General features: G+C 41.9%; 1 protein-coding gene across 1 annotated transcript in view; it reads left to right on the forward strand.

The window, feature by feature from the left end:
* LOC115141494 (glutamate receptor ionotropic, kainate 4-like) overlaps nucleotides 1-27,427 on the forward strand; it is a 209,416-nt gene that overhangs the window by 58,274 nt on the left and 123,715 nt on the right. Inside the window, exons 2-3 of the mRNA XM_029680400.2 lie at nucleotides 7,102-7,266; nucleotides 15,043-15,140. Of these exons, the coding sequence (XP_029536260.1) occupies nucleotides 7,102-7,266; nucleotides 15,043-15,140 (263 nt within the window). The remainder of the gene's footprint in view (nucleotides 1-7,101; nucleotides 7,267-15,042; nucleotides 15,141-27,427) is intronic.

Consider the following 27,427-nt stretch of genomic DNA (forward strand, 5'->3'; position numbering starts at 1 on the left):
ATCTGAATTAATGAAATATTCTTATTAAATACTTTTTTCTTTACATAGTTGAATGTGCTGACAACAAAATCGCACAAAAATGATCAATGGAAATCAAATTTATCAACCCATGGAGGTCTGGATTTGGAGTCACACGCAAAATTAAAGTGGAAAACCACACTACAGACTGATCCAACTTTGATGTAATGTCCTTAAAACAAGTCAAAATGAGGCTCAGTAGTGTGTGTGGGCTCCACGTGCCTGTATGACCTCCCTACAACGCCTGGACATGCTCCTGATGAGGTGGCGGATGGTCTCCTGAGGGATCGCCTCCCAGACCTGGACTAAAGCAACCGCCAACTCCTGGACAGTCTGTGGTGCAATGTGGCGTTGGTGGATGGAGCGAGACATGATTTCCCAGATGTGCTCAATTGGATTCAGGTCTAGGGAACGGGTGGGCCAGTCCATAGCATCAATGCCTTCCTCTTGCAGGAACTGCTGACACACTCCAGCCACATGAGGTCTAGCATTGTCTTGCATTAGGGGGAACCCAGGGCCAACCGCACCAGCATATGGTCTCACAAGGGGTCTGAGGAGCTCATCTCGGTACCTAATGGCAGTCAGGCTACCTCTGGCGAGCACATGGAGGGCTGTGCGGCCCCCCAAAGAAATGCCACCCCACACCGTGACTGACCCACCGCCAAACCGGTCATGCTGGAGGATATTGAGGGCAGCAGAACGTTCTCCACGGCGTCTCCAGACTCTGTCACGTCTGTCACATGTGCTCAGTGTGAACCTGCTTTCATCTGTGAAGAGCACAGGGCGCCAGTGGCGAATCTGCCAATCTTGGTGTTCTCTGGCAAATGCCAAACGTCCTTCACGGTGTTCGGCTGTAAGCACAACCCCCACCTGTGGACGTCGGGCCCTCATACCACCCTCATGGAGTCTGTTTCTGACCGTTTGAGCAGACACATGCACATTTGTGGCCTGCTGGAGGTCATTTTGCAGGGCTCTGGCAGTGCTCCTCCTTGCATAAAGGCGGAGGTAGCGGTCCTGCTGCTGGGTTGTTGCCCTCCTACGGCCTCCTCCACGTCTCCTGATGTACTGGCCTGTCTCCTGGTAGCGCCTCCATGCTCTGGGCACTACGCTGACAGACACAGCAAACCTTCTTGCCACAGCTCGCATTGATGTTCCATCCTGGATGAGCTGCACTACCTGAGCCACTTGTGTGGGTTGTAGACTCCGTCTCATGCTACCACTAGAGTGAAAGCACCGCCAGCATTCAAAAGTGACCAAAACATCAGCCAGGAAGCATAGGAACTGAGAAGTGGTCTGTGGTCACCACCTGCAGAACCACTCCTTTATTGGGGGTGTCTTGCTAATTGCCTATAATTTCCACCTGTTGTCTATTCCATTTGTACAACATTATGTGACATTTATTGTCAGTGTTGCTTCCTAAGTGGACAGTTTGATTTCACAGAAGTGTGATTGACTTGGAGTTACATTGTGTTGTTTAAGTGTTCCCTTTATTTTTTTGAGCAGTGTATATATGATTATGGCCTTATTTCTATTACAGCATATTGGTTGACTGTCGTTCATATTTCATTCACCCAGCTCAATGTAACATTGATTTAGGCTACTACATGATTCTCAAATGTTCCATTTACCCATCATGAGGTTGCTACAACCTAGCCTATGAATGAAAGTTTACAACGTAGGTGCACAGTTCTAGATAATTTTGAGTAATTAAGGTGACAGACAGTGACACATTCAATACCACCTTTCACACTCTTGCCTGCATCCAGCTGATCTAGGGTGTAATCATTGTCCAACAGTTGCAAATGAGAGTTTCGTTTGGACAAATGAAGGTATATTTGTCCCCACTTCATTCTGTTTGCTTTCATTTAAGACAGAATTGGCGGAATGAATACACCCCTGATCACACGCAAACAAAGTTCCCTTTCATAGCAACCACATAAAAACAGCATGATCACTTTGCTCGTTGTGTATATATCCTTCTCGCAGCTATCTACGCACTCTCCTTCTCTCACGTTTTCCCTTCGCCTGTGGACTTCAGTGCACAACACATCAGCTCTCTGTGACCAGACAAAAAAAAACTTTACAAGCCAAAACCTCATATCATGATCGCTAACTGCTACACACAGCCTACATTGTTGTCACGTCATAGTCAACATAGCTACTAGAACTAACACGTTAGTAAACCCGCTACAATCATGCAGTACAATGTACAATCAGAAACCAGTTTAGCAGTTACACCGTTGTGCCCGGTGGCAATAAATTAATAAAAACAAAATAAACCTTGACTTGGAAGAGTTCCTGTGTTGGATAGCCATAGCCAGCTAGCTAAAATATCATCCCTCTTTGTTTGAGCCCGGGGTTTGAGTAGGCTAAATTTGTTCAAAACTGTTCATCTATTGTTTTTTTCTCTCTTTGAGTCAACTACTAACCACATTTTAGCTAGCTATAGCTTATGCTTTCAGCACTAGATTCATTATCTGATCCTTTGATTTGTGGACAACATGTCAGTTCAAGCTGCAAGAGCTCTGATAGTTTGGAGGATGTTGTCACGCCCTGACCGTAGATTGCTTTGTATGTTTCTATTTTTTAGTTTGGTCAGGGTGTGATGTGGGTGGGTTTTCTATGTTGTAGGTCTAGGTTTTCTTTTTCTATGTGTTTGGCCTGGTATGGTTCTCAATCAGAGGCAGCTGTCTATCGCTGTCTCTGATTGAGAGCCATACTTAGGTAGCCTGTTTTCCCATTTTGAGTTGTGGGTGATTATTTTCCGTTTCAGTGTTTTCACCATACGGGACTGTTTCGGTTTTCCTTTATTGTCTTGTTCGTTTGTATTCAGTGTTCAGTTTATTAAAGGCATCATGAACACGTACCACGCTGCGCTTTGGTCTACTCCTTCTTCCACCAGTTGTCATAATTACTGTGTAAGTCTATAGAAGGGGGTGAAAACCATGAGCCTCCTAGGTTTTGTATTGAAATCAAAGTACCCAGAGGCGGACAGAATGCTAGCTGTCCTCCGGCTACCCTACAGAGTGCTGCTACCCTTAAGTATGTATTTGGTGACGTAAATATATTTAGTATAGTTTCATCTAAAAACGATCACTTTTTAAAATGTTTCACACATTATATTTGTATTAAATTTACTGAGTAGGATGGTCCACCCCTTCCAGCTAATCTACCGAAGGCTTCTAATGGTGTTAATATTGAGTTTAGTATACTTTGTCAAATAAAACAGCTATTAGACATGCATGGCCTATTGGCTATGCTGCTCGCTGGCGTACAAAGTCCACTGTCTTTGTTAATTAGTATCTGAAGTAATCAGTGGAGATTTGTATTCCCATGGTCAAAAAACCAAGCTCATTAACAGACTGAAATATTACAATTGATTTACAAGTCAGACAATTTGCATTAATAAAAGGAATACATTTTGAAGGAATCTGACTGGGGTTTGAAATAAACCTCTCAGTCATTCAAAGGAAGGAGATATTAATGTTCCAGAGGAGAGAGTAAATACAGCTCAGAGGGTGTCTGAATCAGTGCCAGTGTAATAAACCCTATAATTATAGTCAGGAGCAGGCCCTTCAGATGAGGGCCAGCGAACAACATTAAATATTAATGGTTAATATAACCTTGAAATCACTTTTGTCTCAGCTTGGTAGCGAAGACAAGATACATTGTAATAATCTCCTGAAATATCCCTCTGGCCCTTTCTTGTAACGGAGTGAAGGCCGATGAGAGGAATATTAATAATACCTGAGATCTTTAAACACCATCATGTTTATGAGGCTCACGAATGTTCAAGCGACATGTGTGAAACGCTCCTTTTCTGTACTGTACACATCTTAAATAGATGGTATTTTTTATGCTTCTAGGCTCTGGCTTGATTGTTATGTCGCTTGGTGTGCTGTTCTGATAAGAGACTGCAGCGATGAATTAGGGAACCTCAGAGGACGGTAAGAACACCTCATGAGGCGCTTTGCCATTTGATGGTTTTAAAAACCTTTTTTTGGTTCAGAGTGCAGCCCAGAGTGCAGTCATAAATGTTCTGCTATTAGGTTTTGGATCAACCGGTATCTGCGGTGGTCTCTTTGTGTTCTCTCTTGTTTCAATGTTGCCGTGCTCTCGGGATAAACATGAAAGATTCCCCGTGAATACATGTTGCAGTCGGATAAAAATTAACCTCGGCGAGAAAGCAAACAATTGTCTAATGTCCTCAAGTCACTGAGATGCACTACAGATGCTCACACATCCCACATCCCATGTCATGTTTCCATGAGATACTCAACAGTTGTTTGCGAATCCATCTGAAGTATGTGAATCACTCTCTGTAGGTACTACAGTATGCATGGAAAACTGTATATGCAATCACTACTGTATAAGCAATGTTCTTAGGTTATGAATGTGTAGCAATGTATCTTCAATGGAGAAACTCCGGTCTTGCCGTTCTGCCGCTTTCCCTAGCCGTAGGCACTGGACTGCTCAGGGGAGCACAATGATTTGGAACGTCCGGGCAGAAATATATAATGTAGAACAAACAAATCTCGGACATTTACTGTCGATATACGGATTCACGTTAGCTCTATTAATGACATTTCTATCTGCAACGTTCAACAACATTTGCCTACATTGAATGTGGCCCTGATCATAGTGCACTATACACATTGATTCAAAATCACCATGTGAACACAGCCCAGTTCCTCCCCATTGTACCCTTCTTCCTCTCCATATCAGGTAATGGCCAGGCATCTACACACCTAAGAGCTTTGGAAATGGACAGCGTATTACAGACATTTAGAGAGAAAGACGGCCATCGACCGTGCTTGTATTGTACTACAGTGCGTCCTATAAATGCCTCGGCACACCTCTGGGGCTGCCCATTGTTTGGTTTAAAAAGGTTCAAGGGCTGGGGTTTGAAATAAACCTCTCAGTCATTCAAAGGACGGAGATCTTCATGTTCCAGAGGAGAGAGTAAATACAGCTCAGAGGGTGTCTGGATCACGTGAGAGAATTGCCCAGCTCTATTCCTATGCTGCTCTCACTATCGAAACAGAACAAAACTTGCCAGAGGCAATAAGAGAGGGAGGGAGACCAATTTGGGCTGTGTAACTAACGGTGTAACTGCTATGTGGGCAGGCAAGCAGACATTCATTGTAGGCTACTTTTTAAACATTACATGTAAGTTACATACACTGTCTGTCGGTCATTTCTTTATGCAGTATGTTTTTTGTATAAATATAGGCTATAGGTACATCTTGCAAACCCCAATGTTTTATATTCCAGTTGACTATATTTGACTGCCATGTTGAGCTAATAAAGTAAAGTACGTAAAAGTAAAGTAATAACAAGGCTGTTAATTGCGTAGTCAAACTCCCATAGTGCATCTAAAATCTCAGTTTTGACATGTGTTATGAGGTGACAAGAACTCATCACATGTTCATTAGTTGTGTTCATTTGCAAATGTATCTACAAAATAAGCTCTGTGTGACATGAGCTGTCCACTTTTTTTTTGCCGTAATCAAATCCAAATAACTTTTAATTGGATAACCCCCCCCCCATCATGTTAATTATATTCTGTAGGCTGCGTTCTGTTTGCACTAGCAGAGACAAGGCAAGACACATACATGCTGACTAAGTGTAAAATAATGGATAAATGGACAAATAAATGGATAAATAAACCTCAGAGAACCTTTTGCTTACTTTCATGTGAATCTTTGTAAACGCCCCTAATTGCCGTGACCACTACCAATGCTGCTCTGCATAAATGGTTGTCTCATTGACCAAAGTATCTGTGTGATCTGCATGGGAATGGGCCAGTTTTATCCCATCGTGGCTGTGGTTTATCATCTCTAATGCTACAGTAATTATTACACTGTCTTTGGCCTCCATCTAGGTCCGATCCTGTATCTAAATCCAGTGCTATTAATCTCACTCGCTGGAGAACTCAGGGAAAGCAGTAATAGCTGTGTTTGCTGTTAAAAGGGAGCCTGGAGTGTGAATGTTTTTGCAATTTCAACAAAAATGTCAGGCAAATGACCTGCTCTTTAGAGGAACCAATCATGTTGCTGTACGAGTTGAGCTATGTATTGACGCAGAGCATAGAGAAATGCGGAGGTCAGTTATACACATGTTTGTACATGCATTGATTTGACCTCACCGTCGGGCAACATTCCTATAGAAAGAAAGCTATTATTTTGCATTTAAGCAGGTTTTGAATGCTATTGCTTCTGGTGGATTGTGCCAATTTTTGAAGGAATTATACATTCCCTGTCTGGTTTTAGTTAGAGTATGGTAATGTTGGTGAGTTCAGGGTTCACATGCCTCGTCAACTGATTTATACATAAATGTTTTTTTTTTACTTAACCCTAGTCTAACTCAACAAATTACGCTACAATGTTGAACCTGAACCTGCCGTCTTGGGACGAACTCAGGATTACAACCTATGCACAATGTGCCACGTCAATTATCCTAAAACTGTGTTGTGAATCGCCCACTGAGTTGCTCATTTGCTTGCTAGAACACACAGCGAAGCACCATTTCTCAACTGCTTCTTTGAGTCCTTCGTATTCATTTCACCCACACACATGTAGTTATGACACATGCATTCACGCCATATTCAAATGTTGGAAGCGTGCGCATCATGTGTAAAACAACAATTATGTTAATTCCAACATGATTGCGATAAATCAAGAGAGGACAGAACAGCCCTATTAAAATGTGTTGCCTCATCACTCACGCGCACTCAGCGCAAGATTTATTTGATTTAGATCGGGACTCCGGATTGGGAATCGCATGATGTGTTAAGCGGTTGTGTTTGGCTTTCTTTTTTTTCTTTTTTTTACACTGTAGCAAGTAAAAGTCACTTGTTTGTACTGACAGAAAACCATATTCACATTTGGTAATATAACGACCCCCATGAACCATAAGGGCTTTCTCTGTAGTTCTGCATGATTTGCAGCACAGTCTGTTTGAGGAAATAATAAAGTATATGTACTGTGTCTTGCCAATGTGGGCCATCGTGACACTGGGTATCCAAAGAGCCTTTCTGCCAGAGTGGATGATGTTTTTCTTTCTTCACCTTCTCTTCTGCAGCCGCCATACTTGACGACCCAATGGAGTGCAGCCGGGGAGAGAGATTGGCCATCACTCTGGCGAAGGACAGCATCAACCGGTCCAGTAACCGTTCCACAACAGGCAAGCTGGAGGTGGACATCTTTGAGCTGCTGAGAGACAGTGAATATGAGATGGGAGAGACCAGTAAGTAGAGGATGGGAGTACGAGGTGGCTTTTGATTTTCGACTTTTGTCATTCATTTCAAAAAGTGAAAGACAAGTATGTCACGGAGTTCCACATTAAAAGGTCTGTCTGTCTGTCTGGCTGGCTTGCTGGCTGGCTCTGTGTATCTGTCTGCCAGCCGTTCATCCTTCCGTCAGTCATTTCAATTTAGTGCACATCTTCCCTTGTTATCCCCCACTTTCAGAAATCCCTTGAGTACAGCGAGATATGTCTATCTTGTTTAGGAATATTTGGAGTAACGAGTGGCAGTGGCAAACACATTTTTGGAAAATAGCTGATGGGTTCTCTCTATGTTAAAAATTATTTGGATGTGTGGATGTCAAAAGGTTTTGGACTTGTTTTGTTTCTTTGGTTTGAATGACTAGCCTGAAGATATATAGTATATACACACCCGTATGGACACCCGTTCAAATGAGTGGATTTGGCTATTTCAGCCACACCCGTTGCTGACAGGTGTATAAAATTGAGCACACAGCCATGCAATCTCCATAAAGAAACATTGGCAGTAGAATGGCCCGTACTGAAGAGCTCAGTGACTTTCAATGTGGCACCGTCATAGGATGCCACCTTTCCAACAAGCTAATTTGTTGAATTTCTATCCTGCTAGAGCTACCCCGGTCAACTGTAAGTGCTGTTATTGTGAAGTCGAAACGACTAGGAGCAACAACGGCTCAGCCGCAAAGGTGTAGGCCACCCATGCTCGCAGAACGGAACCGCCGAGTGCTGAAGCGCACAGTGCATAGAAGAATTGTCTGTCCTCGGTCGCAACACTACCAAGTTCCAAACTGCCTCTTGAAGCAACGTCAGCACAATAACTGTTTGTCGAGGAGCTTCATGAGATGCGTTTCCATGGCCGAGCAGCCACACACAAGCCTAAGATCACCATGCGCGTTGCCAAGTGTCGACAGGAGTGGTGTAAAGGCCGTTGTCATTGGGCTCTGGAGCAGTGGAAGCGCGTTCTCTGGAGTGATGAATCACGCTCACCATCTGGTAGTCCGACGGACAAATCTGGGTTTGGCGGATGCCAGGAGAATGCTACCTTCCTGAATGCATAGTGCCAACTGTAATGTTTGGTGGAGGAGGAATAATGGTCTGGAGCTATTTTTCATGGTTCGGGCTAGGCCCTTTAGTTCCAGTGAAGGGAAATCTTAACGCTACTGCATACAATGACATTCTAGACGATTCTGTCCTTCCATTTTTGTGGCAACAGTTTGGGGAAAGCCCTTTTCTTGTTTCAGCATGACAAAGCCCACATGCACAAAGTGAGGTCCATACAGAAATGTTTTTTTGGGATCGGTGTGGAAGAACTTTACTGGCCTGCACAGGGTCCTGACCTCAACCCCATCAAACACATTTGGAATGAATTGGAATGCAGACTGCGAACCAGGCCTAATCGCCCAACATCAGTGCAGATCTTGTGACTGAATGGAAGCAAGTCCCCACAGTTCTTTTCTAACATCTAGTTGAAAGACTTCCCAGAAGAGTGGAGGCTGTTATAGCAGCAAAGAGGGGACCAACTCCGTATTAATGCCCATGATTTTGGAAAGAGATTTTTGTTTTGACCATGTAGTATACTAGAAATCTAATGAGGTGGACAGAATTTGCAAAAATCTATGTCAATCAGCCTATCGCCATGACCTTGTGGATGGATACAGTGCAATGAAATATTAACAATGCATTAACATTTCAACAAGTAGATTTTAATGCTGGTATTTTTATACCAGCTACTTTGATTAGATGGAATAGAAGGAGAATAGAATACACTTTTACCAGTCTGTTTATCTAACATGAAGTTCACCTACTGTGTGTTGCCAATGTGGGCCATACTGACACTGGGTTGCTAAAAAAACCCTTCTGGCAGAGTGGATAATGTTTTCTTTCTTCCCTTTGGCACATGTTGCGAAGTACAAGGAGTGGAATTTAGCTAAACAGATTGCTACCCAGGCTACTGTTGCCCGTTTCCGCAACAGGCATCATTATACTCCTTGTAGTGAGCTCTAACATATGGAATATGTCTAGATACTGAAATACACCTTTTCGCATGAATTTAGTCAACATTTAAAAAATACTAATATGAATATCACAAAACTACCTTTTTTTAAATTTAGCTTATTTTTTAGACACATTGTTTGTGTCACGTTCTGACCATAGTTCTGTTATTTTATCTTTGTTTTAGTATGGTCAGGGCGTGAGTTGGGTGGGCAGTCTATGTTTGTTTTTCTATGTTGGTTTTTGAGTTCGGCCTAGTATGGTTCTCAATCAGAGGCAGCTGTCAATTGTTGTCCCTGATTGAGAATCATACTTAGGTAGCCTGGGTTTCAGTTTTGAGTTGTGGGTGTTTGTCTTCCGTGTTAGTGTTCATACCACACGGGACTGTTTCGTTCATTTCACGTTTATTGTTTTGTATTTCGTAGTGTTCAGTTTATGTATTAAAATAAACATTATGGACACTTACCACGCTGCAAATTGGTCCTCCGATCCTTCTCGCTACTCCTCCTCAGAAGAGGAGGACGAGGTTCGTTACAGTTTGGAACAATATACTCTCTGATACTTTTAATGGTATGACCCATTTTATACATAATAGGTCACAATCACGATGAAGTTTCAATGTGAGAATTGCCAGAACAATCTGAGATACCCCAAAATCATTTGCACCCGCTGGCTCGGAATCGCACTACAAAATTATGCCACCCATTTAAATATAAACATCACAAGCCCTTCTAGTCAGCCACGTTCTGCTCGAGGTGCTACTCCCCAATGCATATACAGGGAAAATAAAGGAGGAAGGGTTGAGGTTAATTCATAAAAGTCTAAGCCGTTGGGGGGGTCATTTAGCTATTTGATAATGAATTGTAGGACCCCTTTAGGTATATGCATTTAAAAAAAAAAGATTTAACAAAATATTGAATTTGGCCATTAGTATTGTAGCCCAGAGAAATGCATTGAATAACTCAGTAATAAATGACAAAAAAAGACAGTCAAAAAATCTATCATAAGAAACGAGGTTTTGAAGTGTTTGTCCTTTATCTAGGAGATATAAGAAAGCTCGGAAATATTATTATGTATTTTTTTTTAACGCATATTTAACCCCTTTTTGGGGTAGGCACAAAACTACCATCATACTTCCTGCCTAAAAAAAAAGAAACGGTACCGGTTACCTTCAGACAAATCCCGTGGGGATCCTACAGCAAAATAGAGAAGCATAGTGTTTGTGAGAATCTCCCCTTTACCCTTTAGTTCGTAGCCAAACGGTTCGGATGCTACAAACAGAAGTTGGCACATTGATGGTACCAACTTCAGATGAGTCCCCTGACACTTGTGGCGGTCGTACAGCAAAATGGAGTCCACCATTGTGTTCGTGAGAGTCTACCCTTTCTATTTGACACTACAGACATTTTCATGAGAAGAACAATTTTCAGGATTATCTCATGGTCTGATAAACATCACTCTACCTCTGCCGCCTAAAACCGCAAATGCGGAAGTGCGATATAGGCGGATGCGGTTCATTGAGACGCATGCTGTTAAAATTTAAGTTCGAGATATCTTTTTTTTTTATTACGTTACTTAGATTGTCGCACTGGTGCATCAATCGACTCTAGGGGGTTAAAAGCACACTGCACTGTAGGTGTATGCCCATTTAGATTCATACCGTCGTTCAGTCAGTAACCTTATTGAACTGGAAATAAAAGCTGAAATAAATCATTCTCTCTACTATTATTCTGACATTTCACATTCTTAAAATAAAGTGGTGATCCTAACTGCCCTAAAACAGGGAATTTTTACTAGGATTAAATGTCAGGAATTGTGAAAAACTGAGTTTAAATGTATTTGGCTAAGGTGTATGTAAACTTCCGATTTCAACTGTATATCCTGCTAGGTGAATATCCATGTCGTCATATCAGCCATGATTTCGTGAAAAATAAGATGTTACAGCTTTTGATGTCCCGTTGGTAGGATATTTGTGATCGTACCTCATCTAATTTATTGTCCAATGATTGTACGTTGGCGAGTAATATTGACAGTAACAGCAGCTTTCCCACTCGCCTTCTGCAGAACCTTATGAGGCACCCCGCTCTGTGTCCTCTGTATCTGTGTCTCTTTCTCTTGCCAATAACGGGGATGTTGGCCTTGTCGGATATTAGCAGTATATCCTGTGGGTCCTGCTTGTTGAAGAAGAAATCTTTGTCTAATCTGAGGTGAGCGATCGCTGTCCTGATATCCAGAAGCTTTTTTTTGTCATAAGATACTGTGGCAGAAACATTAAGTACAAAAAGTAGAGCTTAATGGCCGTTGTAGCTCCTCCTCATACATAAAAACAACTGTATACCTCTCCCTGCTTGGTTGGCTGCCTGCAAACCCCCTCCTAATTTAGTGCTGTCGTGGCTCTGCCCAGGCAGCAATTGGATTAGGGATGGATCAGTGGCACCAGTAAGGAGGAAATGTCACACAACCTGCCTAGCCGTGTGTGTGTGTGTGTGTTTTGTTTTCAACATAACTGTTGGCCCGTTTGGTCGAATGGTCCAAGATGTCGGCTTCTTTCCTGGGAGACCAGGTTTCTAATCCCACCAGTTACAAAAGCACACGTGAAATGTTGGCAAACCACATGTCTGAGTTATATTAAAAATATCCATGTAAAACTTCAGTGTCTTACTCATGTGTCTGTTTTTCTACGTGTTATTTTTCACATGTGAAACATTTGTGTAAAACGTCAGACACGTGTCCGTAAACCACGCGTCTGCCCCGTGAACATTTACGTTCACATGATTTCACGTGTCCAAAAACCATGTTTTTTTTACACGCTCTTTTTACAAGAGTTAAAAAAAAATGTATTATGTGGTGTGTGCATTCATGTGTGAATTTTAATGTGGGTAACAATACTTTAAAGTACTACTTGAGTCGTTTTTTGTGCTGACTATCTGTACTTTAAATGACTATTTATATTTTTTTACAACTTTTACTTCACTACATTCCTAAAGAAAACAAGACTTTTACTCCATACATTTTCCCTGACACCCAAAACCACTCGTTCCATTTCGAATGCCTAGCAGGACAGGAAATGGTCTAATTCACACTTTTATCAAAAGAACATCCCTATTGCCTTTGATCTGGAGGATTCACTAAACACAAATGCTTTGTTTGTAAATGATGTTGTGTTAGCATTTGTCCACGGCTATCCTTAAATGAAAAGAAAATCGTGCTGTCTGGTTTGCTTAATATAAGGAATGTGAAATTATTTGTACTTTTGATACTTAAGTATATTTTAGCAATTACATTTACTTTTGATACTTTAGTATATTTAAAATCAAATACTTTTGCTCAAGTAGTATTTTACTGGGTGACGTTCACTTCTTGAGTCGTTTTCTATTGAGGTATCTTTACTCTTACTCAAGTATGGCAATTGGGTACTTTTTCCACCACTGAATGTGGGTTCACAGAACTGAACTCCAGGTCCCATGAGTACATTGGCTCTCATTTGCAGATGCTGCGGCTCTCAATAAGGTATTGATTTGAGGGAATCAATTCTAAACTGAATGGACTCCAGACAACCCACTGACCAAGATTAGACAGACGTTGTGCAGAATTCCATTATAATGATCCACACTTATATTGGAGAAGTTGTCACTTGTCACAGATGTAAATAGCTTTGCCCATAGACTGAGGTGGAGCGAGAAGAGAATCCAAGATGGACATATTGGCCTTTTCTCAATTGGATTTGCACAACTACTGCGTCCTCTCTCCGTCGTCCTCTGGCCTCCTTTAAAAAAAAAGTTAATCAAGGAGAGGTGGCGAGGAGAGGGAAAGTTATAACAGAGACGCTAAGAGTCGAGAAGCTGGTGCAGGTGAAACGTTTAAAACAACAAACATGGAACAAGACAACATAACAGTAGCATCTACGCATAAACACAGGAACAATAGTGACTGGGGAAAGAACCTAAGGGAGTGCCAGATATAGGGGAGGTAATGTCCAGGTGTGCCTCATGACGTGCAGGTACACGTAATGATTGATGCCATGTGTGCGTAATGATGGATCCCAGGACCAGTGGTTAGTAAACCAGCGACGTCAAATGGAGGAGCTGGAGTAGACATGACAAAATTGGATGAAAATGCGCTTTTATGAAATGTCTGTCCTTATCCCATTGCGCGTCTTCAGGGTGGAATTCCAAAATAAATATATAAAGTAATAAAAACAAATTTAGCTAGTTTTATAGAAAAAAGTATTTCTGAACTCTTCCGCAAAGGACTCAAGTAGGTTAGACTTGTGCTTCCTCGCTAAAAGGCTATTGAAGAGAGGGGGGGACGTCTTCCATTTGCTTACTAACGAATTGACACTCTCCTTTACCACTGGACCACTTATCAGTTTCCTGGTCACGGAAGAGAGAGGACGGAGGAGAGAGGGTGGAGGACAGACTTTTGCCCAAATGACAAAAGGCCATTCTGTTCCCTGTGTAAAATAAAAAATGCCGACCTGTAAAAAGCCTCATGGGGCCAGTGGCACCGTGCCTGTCAGGCTAATCCGGTCACTTTGTAATTCGGTGAAGCCATGCAGACAGGTGCAAATGTGCTTTAAATGGAGGAGAGAGGGGTAGGTGGGTGGGAGTGGAGGAGGGGAATGTACGGGACACTCCATTGGATGACAAAGGGATTATTTATTAATCATTTGATTCACTGCTCCTGTAAATTTTCTATCTCATTCGGTGAGGATCCCGAGCTTTGCTCCTCCACTGGCTCAAAAATGGTCCACCTTTACTCTTCCTTTATACATCTTTACCCTCATTTGGGGTTTGTTACTGGCCCATCCACCACCTCAGCCAGTCTGTCGCCCTCCACTGTGTGTCCCAAACGGCACCCTATTCCCTATATATTGCACTACTTTTGACCAGAGCCCTAAGGGCCCTGGTCAAAATAAGTGCACTACACAGGAACGAGGGTGCCATTTGGGCAGCAGGCGACATATTCAGACAGCAGTCCTCCTCCTGACTACCATAGAATGTTAATGAAAGACAGGGATCAACCGCCACCTGAAATTGCATTTTGTTTCCCCTGCAAGTAAGATTTAAGCCCAAACTCATGTGCAGGGGATTGCAAAGGAAATACTATATTATATTTCTTCTTCTTCCCACCAAAAAAATCAATTTCATACACTGATTCAGTGTGATGGTGAATGTTAGAAAAAAGATATCACAAATGCTTTTGGAAGACTGATAAAATATCTGATCGGTTTCGTTTTAATATAGTTCTCAGCTATTATTTTAACTAGGTCAATGTGCCCCTGCATGGCAGCAACTGTTGGTTGGCACTAACTCCTACATGCCACTTTTAAGGAGTACTTTCGTCCTCAATTGTTATCTTAAAATGAAGGATTGTTGACATGACATTCTAAATGGTTTTGCAAAAACTTCCAAATGACCAGATCTCATTCCAACCTGTTGCTACAGTAATTATGTTCCACCATTGCACCACCACTCAATCTGTCATATTGTAATCTATAGTCGTAGGTCTACTATCGGTGATGTGAAATCATATACAGAGCAGCTGTAAGTTAATACATCAATAGAACATGATCAAGTTAATAGTTAGCAAACCTACTTATTAAAGGTTAACTGGGAACTGCTGGCTCATAGTGCAGGTTAAATCTACACACAAAGCAACACGCAACTACTATTTAATAGGCTGAATGTGATATTTGGACCATGTCCTGTATTATCTGACTGGATGCTTGTCTCTGTGTGTTGACAGTGTGCCAGATCCTGTCCAAGGGAGTGGTGGGAGTCCTGGGTCCCTCTGCCAGCCCTGCTTCCAATTCCATCATCAGCAATATCTGTGGAGAGAAAGAGGTGAGTGCTGGCTCGCATTTTGGCTCGATTTATTTGGTGTCACAATAGCATTGTTTGCCAGTCATATTATGGAACAATATGTTTTATTATTACTGTGTTTGAGACCGTGCTTGACCCATATCAATACCACAGCAGACAGAATATTTTTCAGAACATTCTAAGTTATTGTCTGAATTTACCCATGTTAAATTCCGACGGGCCAAGAATCAGGGGCTCAACAGCGTACAACATTAATCTAATCAGTTCTCAGACAAATTGCAATTGGTTTGGTGCTGCCGTGTTTTTTTAGTTTTGTGAAGGACCACCTCTTTGAACAACATGGAAAATCGTAATTTATACATTTTCAGTTCAGGTCCTTTGAGTTGTGATGTTAAACAATTTTGCTCTTGTACTAACTACAGGATGTTACTGTCTTTTTTTATAAAATGTCAATAAAAGAAAATCACATTTATGTCCCCTTTAATGAGAACTGTGACCATTTGATCAGTCTTTAGACTTTGGACTCCCTGGTGATGTGCACTGTCTATCCCTTTTAAATGTTCTGACTGAGCTCATTCCCTGTGTGAATAAATAAACATGTAGATGAATTGTACGTTCTTAAACAAGTTAACTTTCTGTAATGTATTCATCGGACCATGCACCACGACTCCTTAAGCAGTGTTTCCCAAACGTTGTCCTCAGAACCCCAAGGGGTGCAACTTTTGTTTTTTGTCCAACAGCTGATTCAACTAATCAAGCTTTGATAATTTGAATCAGCTGTGTAGTGTTAGGGTAAAACAAAATGTCCACCCCTTGTTTGGGAAACTAAGTTTGGGAAACGCTGCCTTTAAAGGGATACCTTGGGATTTTGGTAATGAGGCCCTTTATCTACTTCCCCATAATCAGAGCATGCTAGCAGACACCCAGACTTTCAGTCACTGCGCTAATGCTAGTTAGCATTGGCTGGAAAAACTCTAACTTCCTTCAAACTGGACACAGACACACACACAAATGGTATCCACTAGTTCATCGGACTCTGGTGAGGTAAATAAAGGGCCTCATTGCCAAAATCCCGAAGTATCCCTTCATAAACTGTTCTTAATGCTAAATGATTAAGAAATACATTAACATGTTTCAAGCAAATACCATCTAAAAGGCCGAGTTCTGCAGAACTACAACAATGCTGACATGTAAGCACGATGATGCCACATCATGGCTCTTAAAAGATGAACAGGATAGTGTTGAGGAGTTGCTTTAATAGCTGTCGGTGTGTACATGACAATAGAGAAAGGTCACATTGCGCTGTTACTACCCTGGAAGTGATATCTCACTAATGGTCTCCTTTTGCAAACTGGGCATATCGGTAGTCTTTCAGTGGAGGACAGCAGGGCCGGCCATGGCTGATGGAACATGTCTATGGGACTGAGGGAGGGAAAGTGCTTTGGCCACTTTATTACAACCTGTTTTAGGGGAGAGTGGAGTGCGATGGAGAATATTATTTTCCAATATAAATTGCTTGAGGTGTGTTTAAATGCAGTAGCCACAGTACTAATGTGGATTAACAGTTTTTATAAATGGTGATTAGATTATGAATATGTGCTAGTATAATGTGCATCCGACACTGACAAATAAGATCAATCAGCAATCAATGTGTCATGTACAGTGCCTTCAGAAAGTATTCACACCCCTCGATTTTTCCACATAAAAAAAAAAAATGTCACTGGCCTACACACCATACCCCATAATGTCAAAGTGGAATTGTGTTTTCAAACGTTTCACAAATTTATAAAAAATGAAAAGCTGAAATGTCTTGAGTCAAATATTCAACCCCTTTGTTATGGCAAGCTTAAATAAGTTCAGGAGTAAACATGTGCTTAAGTCACATAAGTTGCATGGACTCACTGTGTGCAACAAGTGTTCAACATGATTTTTCAATGACCGCATCTCTATACCTCAAACATACAATTATCTATAAGGTCCCTCAGTCACTGAATTTCAAACAGATTTAACCACTGAAACCAGGGAGGTTTTCCAATGCGTCGCAAAGAAAGTCACCTATTGGTAGATGGGTAAAAATAAAAAGCAGACATTCAATATCCCTTTGAGCATGGTGAATAGTGTGCCAATAGTGTGCCAATACACCTAGTTACGGCAAGGCGTCCTTCCTAACTCTGCCGAAGAGGAAGGAAACCGCTCAGTGATTTCAACATGAGACCAATGGTGACTTTTAAAACAGTTATGAGTTTAATGGCTGTGATAGAAAACTGAGGATTGATGAGCAACATTGTAGTTACTCCACAACACTAACCGAATTGACAGTGAAAAGGAGGAAGCCTGTACAGAATCCACATATTCCAAAACACGCATCCTGTTTGCAACAAGGCACTAAAGTAATGATGCAAATTGAGTACCGCTCTTAACATTTAAGCATAGTGGTGACTGCATCGTGTTATGGGTATGCTTGTAATCGTTAACAACTGGGGAGTTTCAGGATTAAAAAAAACGGAATGGAGCTAAGCACAGACAAAATCCCAGAGGAAAACCTGGTGCAGTCTGCTTTCCAACAGACACTTAGTGATGAATTCTCCTTTCAGCAGGACAATAACCTAAAACACAAGGCCAAATCTACACTGACGTTGCTTAACGAAGACAGTGAATGTTCCTGAGTGGCCGAGTTAGTTTTGACTTAAATCTATGGCAAGACCTGAAAATGGTTGTCTACCAACGATCAACAACCAATTTGACAGAGCTTGAAGAACTCTTACTACTAAATTTTTCACAATTCAGGTCTGGAAAGATTTGAAAGATTTACCCAGAAAGACACAGCTGTAATCGCTGCCAAAGGTACTACTACAACGTTTTGACTCAGGGTATAACGACACAGGGCGAGACCCAGATTTATACACCGTAGGCAGATGGTTCGAGTCCGATATTTATTGAAAAACAAGGGGCAGGCAAGAGGCAGGTCAGAGTCCAGAAGGTACAGGGCGGCAGGCAGGCTCGAGGCAGGTTGAATGGTCAGGCAGGAGGGTACAGTGTCAGGACAGGGTCAGAACCGGGAGGACTAGAAAAACAGCGACTAGGAAAAACCAGGAGCACGGAAAAACACACTGATTGACTTGACAAGGCGAACTGGCAACAGATAGACAGAGGACACCAGTATAAATACACAGGGAATAACGGGAACAAATGGGAGACACCTGGTGGGGGGTGGAGACAAGCACAAGACAGGTGAACTAGATCATGGTGTTCCACAGGGATGTGAATACTTTTGTAAATTAGATCATTTTTCTATTTCATTTTCAATACATTTGCAAACATTTATGAAAACATGATTTCACTTCGCCATTATGGGGTATTGTGTGTAAATGGGTGAGGGAAAAAATAGATTTAATACGTGTTGAATTCAGGCTGTAACACAACAAAATGTGGAATAAATCAAGGGTTATGAATACTGTCTGAAGGCACTGTATATTTTACTTTCTAAATGTATCAACCATGCATCTACAGTAGCCTATATAGTGTTATATGGTGTTTGTGTGTGTGTGTGTGTGTGTGTGTGTGTGTGTGTGTGTGTGTGTGTGTGTGTGCCAGTTGTTGTGAAGGTGTTGGAGAGTCAATTACATCCTGTCTGTGCTCAGTGATTGTGTCTGTGTTCATAATTCTTAACTGGGAGAGTGCACAGATGCTGGCAATATGACAGGAAGCCGAGTAAATAGGGGATGCATGAAAATATGACTCATGACAGCCCTTGCTATGTGATCAACCCATTACCCACACTCAATGTATCATTCGGAGAGCTCTATATCCATTTGGGAGGCTCTAAGTGATGCTGTACAGAGCCATATTGTACTATCTGGATTTAGACAATGGTAACTAATAAAAACAGTATCTCTTCACAAAAAGCAATTGCGTAGCACAGATGCCGAGAACTCCTAGCTCACAGTCCATGTATAATCCTTTTAACACCTCTTTGAGCGGTTCTGGTCCGGTACCGACCAATATTTGACCAATATTTGTACCGAGTGCTCTGTGAACAGCGCAACATCAATTGCTGTGCACTCTGTGAAATCTGACACCTCATTTGCTTAGGGAGCAACACGTCAAAATGTCAGGCCTATGCAAACAAATGTTCGATTTTGCAGCTCAGCTTACAATACGGCATATGAAATGGGAGACCTGACCTTTAGCCCATGCAGCAAAGGCAATTTCATCACGCTGTGATGTTCATAGATGGATTTAGAGCGCTCAACATGCAACAATACAAAATTATTTCATAGAATTTAAACAAGACCACTTTCTCTTGGTCACAGCGAGACATAATCACTTTGTGCTTAAAGCTGAAGTTGTAATGAGTCAGCAAGCATATGAATTGTGTCTGCGTCGCTCAGAAAATGCTGGTCAGAAAATGCTCTGTCAGTTATGAAATGGTGCCAATTTTGTACTGTCACTAAGTATGATCATATTTATTTTACAACTATAAGAAAGGTGAAATATCAAAGTAAGTCATTTATAATTTGATTGTTACTACATTTAGAAATCACTTCAATAATTCCATTCCCTATTCCCCAACTTTTGTTGAATAATATGATTTGTCATATTTTTATATTTGTTCTGTGTTCTTGAGCTTGTGTCCTCAAAAGACTACACCTCAGCAATTTATAACTATTTTTACCAGAAAGGTAAGATTGAAATCTTTCTGGCAGTTGAAGCATCTCTAGGTATTGTTTATGGCCCTCATATGATAAATAATTACTTTTGAATATATCTATTTTGGCAAAAATCTAAATTATGACATTACATTTAACCGTTTTTTACGTTTTGCTCTTGAATGCTGCAGAAAATCTTCTACGTCATGGTCGTTGACACGGAACAAAAATCTAAACGCAACACGTAAATTATTGGTGCCATGTTTCATGAGCTAAAATCAAACATCCCAGACATTTTCCTTACACACAAAAAGCTTATTTCTCTCAAAAGTTTGGTATGAATTTGTTTACATCCCTGTTAGTGAGCATTTCTTTTTTGCCAATATAATCCATCCACCTGACAGGTGTGGCATATCAATAAGCTGATTAAACTGCATGAGCATTACACAGGTATGCATGGGAAAATAATTGGCAACTGAAAAATTTGCGGTTTATCACACAACGCAATGCCACAGATGTTTCAAGTTTTGAGGAAGTGTGCGATTGGCATCCTGACTGCAGGAAGGTCCACCAAAGCTGTTGCCAGATAATTGAATGTTAATTTCTCTACCATAAACCTCCTCCAACTGCAGACCAAGTGTATGGCGTTGTGTGGGCGAGTGGTTTGCTGATGTCAGCGTTGTGAAAAGAGTGTCCCAAGGTGGCAGAGGGGTTATGGTATGGGCAGGTGTAAGCTACGGACAACGAACACAATTGCATTTTATCGATGGTAATTTGAATGCACAGAGATACCGTGACGAGATCCTGAGGTCCATTGTCATGCCATTCATCCGACACCATCACCTCATGTTTCAGCATGATAATGCACAGCCCCATGTCGCAAGGATCTGTAACACAGGTGTTTGGTGGCACCTTAATTGGGGAGGATGGGCTTGTGGTAATGGCTGAAGAGGAATAAGTAGAATGGTATCAAATACATAAAACACATGGTTTCCATATGTTTGATGTCATTCAATATGCCCTGTTCTAGCCATTATTATGAGCCGTCCTCCCCTCAGCAGCCTCCACTGATCTGTAAACAATTCCTGGAAACTGAAAATGTCCATGGCCTAGATACTCCCCAGACATGTCACCCATTGAGCATGTTTGGGATGCTCTGGATTGATGTGTACAACAGCGTGTTCAAGTTCCCGCCACAACATCCAGCATCTTCGCACAGCCATTGAAGAGGAGTGGGACAACATTCCACAGGCCACAATCAACAGCCTGATAAACTCTAAGAGAAGGAGCACGGCATGAGGCAAATGGTGGTCACACCAGATACTGACTGGTTTTCTGATCCACGCCCCTACCTTTCTTTTAAGGTATCTGTGTCCAACAGATCCTGTGTCCAACAGGGCCTAATGAATTCATTTCAATTGACTGATTTCCTTATATGAACTGTAAATCAGTAAAGTCTTTGAAATTGTTGCATGTTGCATTTATATATTTTTTCAATATAATAGCTCTTGAGGTGGCTTTGAAAATGAAGGAAATGTCTCTCTTTTATGCATTGAAACACACACTTAATCATCCTGCCTATAGACTGCCGATAGGTGCTTATCACAGTGGGAGGCAGTTTTTTCTCTTGCTCGAATAAAAGTGGCGCGACAAACCTGCAGATTCCACTTTTAGAGTCACAGTCCTTCACGTTGAGTTGCTGTTTTTGGGCTACTTCTAAATTGCGCCGCGGCCGCCATGGCATTTCTCTCTTTAAAAAAAGATATATATTTCACTGTGACCTGCTGCTGCTGACAATCAGGCAGTGAGGCGGGCGTTGGTGAGTGAGTGAGTGAGGGGGAGGGCCAGAGCGGTGTGTGTGTGTGTGCTGTGTGTGTGTGTGTGTGTGTGTGTAAAAAAAAAAGTGTTCAGAGATTTCAAGATCCTCTGTCCAACTTTCATCACTCAACCTCTCCTATTGGATGTGTTTATAGTTATGCACATTGGCAAACAGGATTTATTTAGAATTATAAACTGGGTGGCTTGAGCCCTGAATGCTGAATGGTTGAAAGCCGTGGTATATCAGACCATGTATCACAGGTATGACAAAAAATACTTTTAACTGTTCTAATTACATTGATTACCAGTTTTTAATAGCAATAAGGCACCTCAGGGGTTTGTGGTATATGGACAGAATACCACGGCTAAGGACTGTGTCCTAAGAACAGCCCTAGCTGTGGTATATTGGCCATATACAGTGCCTTCGGAAAGTATTCAGACCCCTTGACTTTTTCACATTTACATTTACATTTAAGTCATTTAGCAGACGCTCTTATCCAGAGCGACTTTTTTTCACATTTTGTTACATTACATCCTTATTCTAAAATTGATCAAATAAAAACATCTGTGTCCACAATACAACTTACTGATAATGAAAATTCCAAAACAGGTTTTTAGAAATGTTTGCAAATGTATAAAAAAACTACAGGTGTGTCAAGCTTGTTATAGCGTCATACCCAAGAAGACTCAAGACTGTAATCGCTGCTAATGGTGCTTCAACAAATTACTGAGTAAAGTGCCTTATTGCTTAATCATTGCATTCAAAGAAGTTCAATCTACAACCGTTGATGGAAAATTATCTGACGAGTTTAATAAGGGTGAATTATCTTTTCTCTGGGACATATTCTTAAGCTCACAATTATTATTATATTGATGGAACACTGCATTTAGCTTCTTAGCCTACATCATTACAAATTATGTCAATATTTCTTCTTAATTCGCTCGATAAGGTTATGAAAAAAGGTTTTATTTGATAAATGTGGCTCGTCATCTCTTGCTGCCCAAAAACATTTTGGGCTAGCTTTCAGGCCTTGTTGGTGGGTTTTGAGAGTTCATTGGGCTATACATTTCTGCTAGACCTGGCAACCCTGCGTACGTCCATGGTTGAACGGCATGAGCCAGTCACACTTCATATGCAATGTAAGGCAATGGCATTGTTCTTCCCTCCCATTGTATAATTACTATTTTGGAATTTGCCATCCATTTACCCAGATGCTCAAATCTATCAGTCCAAGCTGATTCTGAAATGTAGAATTTAATGAAATGAGAGAGTGACGCCATGCTGGGTCAGTTTACCCTCCCAGGTTCACATTGATAGTGCATGTTAATTCAGGATTATTCCACTCGGCCAAGCATGAGGCGTCAACTCTGACCACTATACAAGATGAAAGCACAGTTGAACGGCCATGAATGGAAGTTGAACCCGTTTTGGTCTCATGGTCATGAAGTGTACATGTGTATTGGGAAGGCAGTCATCAGCATATGATATTCAATATCTGCCCTATAATTTCTCTGACATTGACCTGTGTGTTGACTGAGTCCGCCGTGTGTGAGTAGTGTGTGTCGGCTGGCTCAGTTAGATTTTATTGGACACCATGTTCTCTGGCCCAGCAGCACATATCAGTGTGTCACGATGTGGAATTGCTTTTATACCCCAGTATGCTCACATTCCTGCCTATCCTCCATGCCCCGAGACCATTTTCCAGGAAATATCCTCTGACCTAACATTTTCCCCGGGAGTGCTTTGACATGCACGCAAATCAGTCAAAGCAAGTCTCCTCTCATTTGCACATCCCCCCCTGCACTTCACCATACTCAGCATCTCTGGCTGATTGCCGAAAGAGGTAGAGGTCAGCCCTGGCGATTCACCCCCAAACCCCCCCCCCAAAAACAAAACTCAGCAAGAACGCTTGAGAGACCTTTAGAGGGATTTCGGGTCAAATCAGCCGGACCTTTTCTTAACCCCTTATAATCACACACCATCAGCCTAATACTGGATCCCTCTTTCTGAGGTAGACAATCATTTGTTCGGGGAATTTGAATCTTGGCTAGCAGTGTCGACTGACATTTTTCGATGTACAGTATTCGGCCCTTTTAAACCCACCGGCTATTTGCGGGGGGAAGGCACATTAAGACATGCCTGGTGGATGGGATGCTAGGTCTGCAGGGGGCGACGTTGCGGATGTTAAGCTCGGTGTCACTCGGCGCAGGGTGCATCTGTTCCGCCTGCTTGCAAACAAAACACAGGTGAGCCTGCTATTGCTGCTGGATTGCAATTAGAGGTCCACAGCTGTTACACACACACCCCTCCTGACCCCCTTCTTCACCGTGCTGTTGATCTGTCTTGTCGAGGGTAGCCAGCAGATCTGTGCATATCCAAATTCGCTCCCTATTTAGAAAGCTGTTTCCACTTGGTCAGGGAGTTGAATGCGAACACGGCCGCTCTCTGGTTGCCAGCGATGAACGGGCAATGCAAATTCAATTAGGCCGTTTCTTGTCGTTATAGATATGCAAAGGCCTATTCCATATTCCATTGTTCCTTTTGTTTTGTAGTCATCTGTGTCATTGCACTGGCCCTTTTTGTTTAGGTGTGAGGTGATAGGATTCAAACAAACCCATCACAGATGAGGTTCTCAGAACTGCTGAATGAATTGTCTCACAAGCTCTCTATGCAAGCTTCACCACTAACTGAAAATAGCCTCAGACATTTTCTTTCAGGCATGGTATTGGTCACATTTCAGGTGTCAGAAGTTTGCAGATAAATTATTTATGGTTTAAGCAAACATAATCTGTCAGAGAGAACTTAAACCGTCCGATGGATCATATGTGAAGACGACCTGGGTTAGTATTTCTCAACATCTGGTTTGTGGACGGGTGCCAGTCTGTTTTGATGCTGTTGGCTGGTCCCTGAGACACAAATTTAGTCAGTTCTACAATGTTTTATGTATGTGGCCCCCCATGGAGGAAGCTTGCCGGTCCCTGGTCAAAAAAATGGCTGAGAGCACACCTATCAGGTGTATACATTTTGTCTCACTTGTCTAACATCTGGACCACCTAATACCTCCTTCAGGAACTTCAAGAGCTTAAAGGCCTAGAGTGGTCTCAAAAAGCTTTTCATTCCCTACAAAGACATTTGTTTAATCAGAAGTGAAATCAAATCACATTTTATCTGTCACATGGGTCGAATAGAACAGGTTACCTAGAACACCTTACCATGAAATGCTTACTTATGAACCCTTAACCAACAATGCATAGTTTAAAAAAGCAAGTAAGAAAAATGTGCTCAATTAACTTAAGGAAAAATAGTAACACAATAAAATAACAAATAAGCCTATATACAAGGGGTACCGGTACCGAGTCAATGTGCCGGGGTACGGATTAGTCGAGGAAATTGAGGTAATATGTATACTGAACAAAAATGTAAAACATGCAACAAATGCAACAAATTTTTCAATCAGTCAATTGAAATAAGTTCATTAGGCTCTAAGCTATGGATTTGACGTGACTGGGAAGACAGACATGCATCTGTTGGTCACAGATACCTTTTTCAAAAATGTAGGGGCATAGATGAAAAAAAACTCATCTAATAACAGTATCTCTGTGCTTTGAAATTGTCATCAATAAAATGGAACTGTGTTCATGTCCGTAGCTTATGCCTGCCATACTATAACCCCACCGCCACCATGGGGCACTCTGTTCACAATGTTGACATCAGCAAACCGCTTGCCCACACAACGCCATACAAGCTGCCAAATGCTCTAAAACGACATTGGAGGCGGATTATGGTAGAGAAACATTTGATTATCTGGCAACAGCTCTGGTGGACATTCCTGCAGTCAGCATGCCAATTGCGTGCTCCCTCAAAACTTGAGACATCTGTGGCATTGTGTTATGTGATCAAACTGCACATTTTATTTGATTGTCTCCAGCGCAAAGTGCACCTGTGTAATGATCATGCTGTTTAATCAGCTTTTTGATATTCCACACCTGTCAGGTGGATGGACTATCTTGGAAAAGGAGAAATGTTCACTAACAGGGATGTAAAAAAAATTGTGCACAACATTTGAGAGAAATAAGCTTTTTGTGTGTATGGAACATTTCTGGGATATTTTATTTCAGCTCATGAAACATGGGACCAACACTTGACATGTTGCGTATATATTTTCTTCAGTATACATGTAGGTAGTGGCAAATTGACTATGCATAGATAATAAACAGAGAGTAGCAGCAGCGTGTGTGTGTGTGTGTGAGAGAGAGAGAGAGAGAGAGAGAGAGTGTAGTATGTGTGAGTGTGTGGTTAGAGTCCAGTGAGTGTACATCAAGCATGTGCAAGAGAGTCATTGTAAAATAATATGAATATATACAAATAAAATATGGGGGTCAATGCAAATAGTCAGAGTAGCCATTTGATTAACTGTTATGCAGTCTTTTTGTCCCAGCCCTTGCGCTCCGGTACCGCTTGCCGTGAACAGTCTATGACTTTGGGTGGCTGGAGTCTTTGACCATTGTTAATAGCACAGAGGCAAGAGTGAAGAAGAACAATAACTTTTCCAAAGGAAAGGGAGCTTTTTTTCTCACCGCCGGCTGATCAATGATATAGGGATCTGGTGGTCAAATGTTCCACTTGCCTAAAAAAGCACTGGGACCCACCACAGACCTCTCCATCTTCATCAACCACTCCCACCTTGGACAAACCAAACCAGTGGGACCTGCTTCAGGATCATTACCCCAATAGAAAGAGGCTGTCTCCTCACACTCTCTATCCCTCTCCAACCCACTCCCAGCCACAGTAGCTGAGCTCCTACTAGTGCCACATATGATCAGACGGACATGATCACCCACACCTGCCTCCCTCCCATCCCTTCCCCTTCTCTCCACCACATCCACCTCTGCCAGCTCTGGGGTTGACTGATGGACTGTGTTCTCCTGTGCATCTGTTCTCTGATGGGCTGTGGCCAACCTGCACGCTCTTCTCTGTGCTCACCACAGGTACTCCACAGTGGCTCTGTTGTGTGTTAATTGTGAGTGGGCCAGTGCTGGGCTGTGACACATGGCTAATGTTTTATTTTCCCAACAAAGGTCATCATCAGTTATGGCTGACATGCTGGCCCCCCCTCCCATAAAGGATGTCTGATATTTTATTAAACATGAGTTTTGTTCGGCTGGCTCGTAAGAGACAAGATAGCAGATGTAAGATCTCATTATATTTTGGCTTACCTTATGGTGTCAGGTTTGAATCCCCCCCTCTGGGGACTACAAGGGCTCATGGATGTTGTTTCACAGCCTACATATAGGTTTGAGTTGGACACTTGTCAACTTCTCAGTAGAAGCAGGGCTGGTAAATTAGGTTTCACCTTCAGACCAAGCGCTTTGAGAGACCATGCTAAGTTCACAAAGTTAGAAATTGATATCAGTCGGAGCTCTGTGCTTGAAGGCAGGAAACCTCAAGCTGTTTCCTGGCTTCAAGATGGCGTCGGACGTTTTATGGGCTTTTATTAACCAACCGTGCATTTAAAAAAAATGTTTTTGCATTGTTTGTAACTTCTTTTGTACATAATGTTGCTATTACCGTTTCGCAGAAGGAGATCAGGGTGCCTTGTGAGGATCCAGCGATGAGAGGCTAATCTGCCTTTGCCATTGGTACTATTGGCCAATGTACAATCGCTCGATAATAAAGTGGAAGAACTACAAGAACGTATATCCTTCCAACGGGACATTAACATCTGTAATATCTTATGTTTCACAAGTCGTGGCTGAACAACGACATGAATAACATACAGCTGGCGGATTATACTCTGTAACGGCAGGATAGAACAGCAACCTCTTGTAGTAAAACAAGGG

This window comes from Oncorhynchus nerka, linkage group LG14 (assembly GCF_034236695.1).
Source record: "Oncorhynchus nerka isolate Pitt River linkage group LG14, Oner_Uvic_2.0, whole genome shotgun sequence".
Classification (NCBI taxonomy): Eukaryota; Metazoa; Chordata; class Actinopteri; order Salmoniformes; family Salmonidae; genus Oncorhynchus; species Oncorhynchus nerka.